Source organism: Triturus cristatus, chromosome 2_2 (genome assembly GCF_964204655.1).
Source record: "Triturus cristatus chromosome 2_2, aTriCri1.1, whole genome shotgun sequence".
NCBI lineage: Eukaryota > Metazoa > Chordata > Amphibia > Caudata > Salamandridae > Triturus > Triturus cristatus.
In genome coordinates, this window is record NC_140582.1 from 1181907778 (window position 1) to 1181913777 (window position 6000).

The 6000-nt window shown below is 42.6% G+C and overlaps 1 protein-coding gene across 1 annotated transcript in view; it reads left to right on the forward strand.

Moving 5' to 3' along the window:
• LOC146863328 (homeobox protein EMX1) overlaps positions 1-1491 on the forward strand; it is a 61628-nt gene extending 60137 nt beyond the window's left edge. Inside the window, exon 3 of the mRNA XM_085642758.1 lies at positions 831-1491. Within this exon, the coding sequence (XP_085498884.1) occupies positions 831-998 (168 nt within the window). The 3' untranslated portion in view covers positions 999-1491. The remainder of the gene's footprint in view (positions 1-830) is intronic.
• The last annotated feature ends 4509 nt before the right edge of the window (positions 1492-6000 follow it).

The window sequence follows — 6000 nt, forward strand, 5'->3', positions numbered from 1 at the left end:
AAGAAAGTCTCCTTAGACGCTAAGCTCCAGTTATGGCTGGCTCTCCTGACCTACTGTTCAAAACGGAATCCCCGGAGGTTGCTGTGCTTCTTGCTAAATTTCTGACGTCAGTGGATCAATGTGGCAGCTTTAAAGAGAGTCAGTGCAATTGATGGCTTGACTGCAGCGACTGTTAACCTGGGGACTGTAGACCCTGGGAGTCTGCAGCACCAACTCAGGGGGGCCTGTGACTGTTTAGAAAATTAAATATTATGCGCAGAGTAATAAATTGTATATGCATGAAAAAGTAAAATTGAACACTGAACATTTTCAAACAATCCATAAACGTGAAGCCATTTGATTCGTGGAAGTAGGGGATGTACAGCAAATGAGATTAGTGTGGATGGTTAGTGAAGTTTCCCATTAAAGTTACAATTTCGTTTTTCACACATATTTTTGGGAATCAAAAACATTTTTTCATATTTTGATGTATACTTAGTTCTGTACTTTTGTATATTCTTTTGAAGTTCAAATCATAGAAACCGCGTAGGTGGGGGTCTCCAGCTTCCTGTTGCGATACAGTGGGGGTCCACAGAAGTCAAAGGGTTAAAAACCTCTATTTTACTGTATGAAGGAATTGTTTGGTATTTATATAAATAAGCTTAGACCTCTTACTAATATGATTGAATAATTGGATATAGAGTTTGTTTATGTGGACTTAATACTCTAATGAACTTGTCACCCAATTGTGTATTTGTTGATGTGGACATCTTCATGCAGCTACGATTGGTCCCCTGAAATTATGGGACTCCCTCACATTCTAACGGGCACTTTCCTTCTCTCGTCTGCAGGTGAAGGTGTGGTTCCAAAACAGGCGGACAAAATACAAGAGGCAGAAACTGGAAGAGGAGGGCCCAGAATCGGAACAGAAGAAGAAGGGCTCCCACCACATCAACAGATGGCGGATGGCCACCAAGCAGCCCAATGGAGAGGACATTGACGTGACCTCTAATGACTAGCGATGGCCGACTCAACAGCAAGACATGCTATACAGCCTTGAAAGAAGGGAGGACTTGGCCCAAATCTTTAGACATTTCAACGGGACACCTAGAAACTTCATTTTGGAGTGTGTTTTGAATGACCTCTTAGTTCCACGTGATGCGGGCACTCTGCTTACCAGCGCAGCGGAGTAAGTCGGCGAATCGGGGAGCAGTGGCCGAAGAGGTCGTCAGCTTACTGGTGGCTCAGACTCTCCCAATGAAAGAGGACAATATGCGCTGGAGAAGAGAGAGGGGAAGGAGAGGAAGGGACAGACAGGATGGGCCGGACTTATAAGGTCCACCAGCAGATAGATGGCCCACCACATCTAACGCCTGCGGGCAACCACACAATAACAATCGGCGACGAGATCAATGTTTTCTTGTTTTATTATTTTAATTTATTCTTTCCTGTCCTAGGTACTGTAGTAATTACAGATGTAGTTAGTGCATTATGTGTGATAATAAAAAAAACATTATCTCTAATTAATCGGTTACACGCTTGCACTGATTACTGGTTGAACAATTCACATCCATGCCTGGATTGGAACTCCAAGCAATGTGCACAGTCACAGATGCTGGGACAGCAGTCACAATGGTTTCTCAGGATGATAACAACTGGAAAACCTGCCATCGTATTTACATTATGGCACAGCAGTATTTTAGAGAAAATTACTGAATTGGCATTAATGGACATAGGCATGGAGCAAATGGTGGCATTAAGTTTTACAGTTCCTACTTTCGCTAAAGAGCGTATTCATGCTAGAGTTAGCAAAGGTTCAAGCATGGCGTGCTGATCCCATATTATGTAAATGGTGGCTGTCTCCTTGTGATTGGCTGTTGTGAGGAGGAGGGCGTATTGTAAGTGCAGGGAGGATAACTCGATGTGATTGGCAGAGGAAGGTCTTTCAGGACCCACTGGGTGGGTACATCCATGTGATTAGCTTAAGGAAGGGCTTCATAGGGCACGCGCAGGATTCTATGCCCATGAGGAGTTGTGCAAGCGTTCGGGTGCAGCATACTTCCCCCATGTGGATGCGGCTTGTATGCGTATACCAGTACTTTCCCGCCAGGCTTGGCTATGCTTGCAGATCTGCATTACTATAAGTGCCAGCAGCGTGGGAAACTCAGTGGGTAACAGAGGATACTGAGTAACTTTGTGCTTTACTCCCACCTAGTTAACGCCTTCTAGGACTGGGCGAGGGCCTTTACAAAGGGAATGTGTGAATGGCTGCTACTCAGGGTCAATGTTAATATGTTGGCTTTTCTATATTTAAAAGATGCATGCTTTTGCTTTGTGAGTGAGGATGTACCAGCAGGTTGTAAATTCAAGTAGTGTCTAAAGAGTTTACAGGCAAAGAAGGAAAACCTTATTACGACAAAGAAATGAGGCACCCAAATAAAATAATTTGAAATTGCAGCTTTCAGCACCTGCTCCAAAAAACATCAAAGCGTTGAGTATCCTCAATGCATGAATATAAGATTCAGGAATGTCCCCTAAGGATGGCTCTGGCATCTGCTCAGCATCTTTTGCTTGTGGCACCTTGATTTAGAAAGAAACCAAAGGGAGGGGGGCCATTTTAAGGTCCAGCGTTAGTCAAGACCTTTTGATTTTAATAAAAGTATTCATATATAATATACTGACTTATAGTGGATCTCAGCCCTCCTCATCCATTGGTCGGTTAAGAGAAGGCTGTGTTTATTTCCATTATTATCATGAGCCTGCAGATGGCAGGGCCTGATGATGAGCAGTGCCCGGTCAGATTCATGACCCGGGCAGGGTCACCGAGGTGAATAACCCAAGCAATGAGGTATTTAACTCTTGAAAAAAAGTCCTTGTTACCTCAACATTAGAGCCTGATAACAAAACGATGTTGCTGAACTTTTTTAATGGGAGAAAAAGTATTAAGTTAACTCTTCATTTTAATTTTCTCCTATTTCAAAATGTTGAATTTACAAACAGCAGGCCTGTTGTCCAAGCGGCCTGTAGACGCTGCGCCACAGTTATAACTGAAAAATACAGTCATCTTCTTTGATGGGAGATATTTAAAGTGGATAAACATTTCTATAAAATATTATGTCTTAAGGCCTTTCTCCCCTTGCAATTATGCCATTGTTGTCCTATTGTTTTATGAAGCGTGTTTGTTCAGTATAAATTCCCCATATTTAAAGAGATGGATGTATTTGTCTGTTATAAATATGGCACTGCATCTACAGGCCACTGGGAGCAAGATGCCTGATGTAAATATGGCATTTGGAAATGGGAGAACATTTAAGTGATGGGTTTTATGGAATAAATATAAACCTAAAGTTAACTCTTCGGTTTAATTTTCTACCATTTCAAATGGCTGCTTTTACACACAGCAGGCAACTTGCTCCCGGTGGCTGGTAGACCCGGGCCATATTTATAACCTAAAAATACAGGCATTATTTCCACAAAGAGAAATTTAAAGTGCAGAAAAATGTTCCTTATTATGAGCATTTTTGCAGAACATTTTTCTGCACTTTAAATTTCTCTCATTTAAATAAATGGCTGTATGTTTGTGTTATACATGTAATGCTGCCATATATGGTGAAAGGTATGTTCTGTGCCACAAATACATATGACACAGGCTCTCATTCACCCATACACTTATATCCCATTACACGCACACATGTCCATAGTCCGCAAAAACCACGCTCTCACTGACACACATGGCAGCCCTGTCATAGCGCCATTAATCCAAGCATTTTTTGACAAAAAAGCATGATGTGGCTGCCCTCCAGGAGTCCAGCAGCAACATCTCTCAGAGAGGTACTTTGGCTTTATCATCCTCTCATCCAACTTCTATGTACCATTGTACGGGGAACCCTACAGCTAAAAATGTCATAATTTATCTTCTGCATCACAATCACAGGTTTCAATAGCCAAATTTGCATATCCCGATGCATTATAGTCATTGTAGTTGTCCATGTGGTAAACGTTGCTCACATGTTTGTTCAAAGTGACTTGTAGTGTGTATTTTGCTGTTTAGAGTTCATCAGAGCAGCCATTTAGTTCAGGATTGTGAGGACTTAAAATACAATACTTCAGAACTGATCTCTTTTTGCAGGTAAAGAACATGTGACTGCAGTGAGCAGATAAACACCATGTAACCTTATTGTGTGTGTATAATATACACCTTCTAAGGTAGACAGGTGTTTACATGTGCCTTTGTATATCAGTGCTACAAGTAGGGACCTAAGACAAGCTGAAAATCAATCTTAAATCAATATCCCAAAGTCACTATATACTGGCCGACCACTAGTCTGGGTTGTGGCACGGCCATGGGATCAAATTGGCACCAGTTTGTGATAACCATACTTTGATCTCAGCCAGGAATTCGGGGCGACCAGAGTCCATGTACTGTCAGATTTGTTGGTTTCCTTTGATAATGTTGATGATTTGTTGTGGATGAATGTTTCTGAGAGTGTAGTAGTCATCACGGGCTGTCCAAGGAGCTGCCTCCAGTCCTTCGGGGCAGGTAGACACCCTGGGGCAGATCTACAAGAAACAAACACAGCCCGGTGCTGCAAGTCATTTTGCTGCTCCGCGCTGCATTAGTTTCGAAGCACAGGGATGCAACATATTTACAATATTATGCCGCATCTCTGTGCTTCCTCCTGCGCTGGCGCACAAACTGCTGCCATGCGCCGGCGCAGGCACCCTTGCACCATTGTGCAAGGATGCCTGTGTCGTGGGGAGATTGTTTTTGTGCAGGAAGTAGCACCTTCCTGCACAAAAAACAATCAATTGAGGTGATTTCCTCTTCCAATGTGTGCTGTAGAATGCAGCACGCATTGAAAGAGGAAAAAAACATGGAGAACATTTCTCCTCGTTCCACCTCGCTACGCCACCCCTAGAGTGGCGTAGCATTCTGACGCATTTCCAGATTTACGATTTCTCGTAAATCTGGAAATGCATCAGTGGACATGGGTGTTGCGTGGGAACACCCACAGCAACACCCAAGTCACGCCCCTAACACGCAAAGTATTGCGTGAACAGGGGTGATATTTACAAGCACAGGTTAAGTCACGCAGGGTGACTTTATCTGGTCTTGTAAATATCACTCAGCAGGCTGCCCCACTGGTGCGTCACGCAACGTGATGCACCGGCGGCGCTAGGGGCTTGTAAATCTGCCCCCCAGACTCTAGAGCACCCGAGCACACCGCTCCTGACATCTTCTAGATATTCGCTCTGGGATCACGCAAGGACCCACCCTTTCTTCATTTTAGCTTATATATGGAAGCATGCCCTGCTGCCCTCTGTGCTTTAAGTATGAAGCTCCCCTACTGCTGTACTGGTCCTGGGCGTGTGTAATCCTACGCTGCAATTCTCAGACCTGCTACCGTGTGAGGGGCGCTCACACTGCTGCTCTCTGCGCTGTGCTTGTTCTGTGTGTGTCACACCTTGGGCCAATGAGTGCAAGATCTGGCAGAGGATGCACCTCACTCTACATTGATGGGGCCACATTAACGTGACCACGACATCAACGTGACCACTATAGAAACTACCACCAGAGAGAATGCCATTAAATGTCATTTCTTTTTTGTGATACTGTAAATCAATTAAGGAGTAACGGTTAATTTAATATTATTTATTAAAAATAAAAAAGTATTATGGCAAACTATTGCAAGTAATTAATCTTAAATTGATTGTTGGCTAAGACGAGGGTTGGCATTGCGTTTAGGTTAATGTTATGCTGCAATTAATTGAATTAAAATAAATTGTGAAAAGTCGATCATTAGGCGGGTTAAGTTATAAGTAATAAGATAAATTATTTTACTTCACTTTAAACAAATTAACTGTTAGGATCAGTATTAAGGCTTGGATGAGGATAAGTATTTAACCTACATTAATGTACTTTAATTTAATTTAAATCCATTTAGGATTATGGGCAGGGTCGCAGTATGGTGAGGACTAGGGTATTTATTTAAGTTAATTGAAATTAATTTCAATGTATTA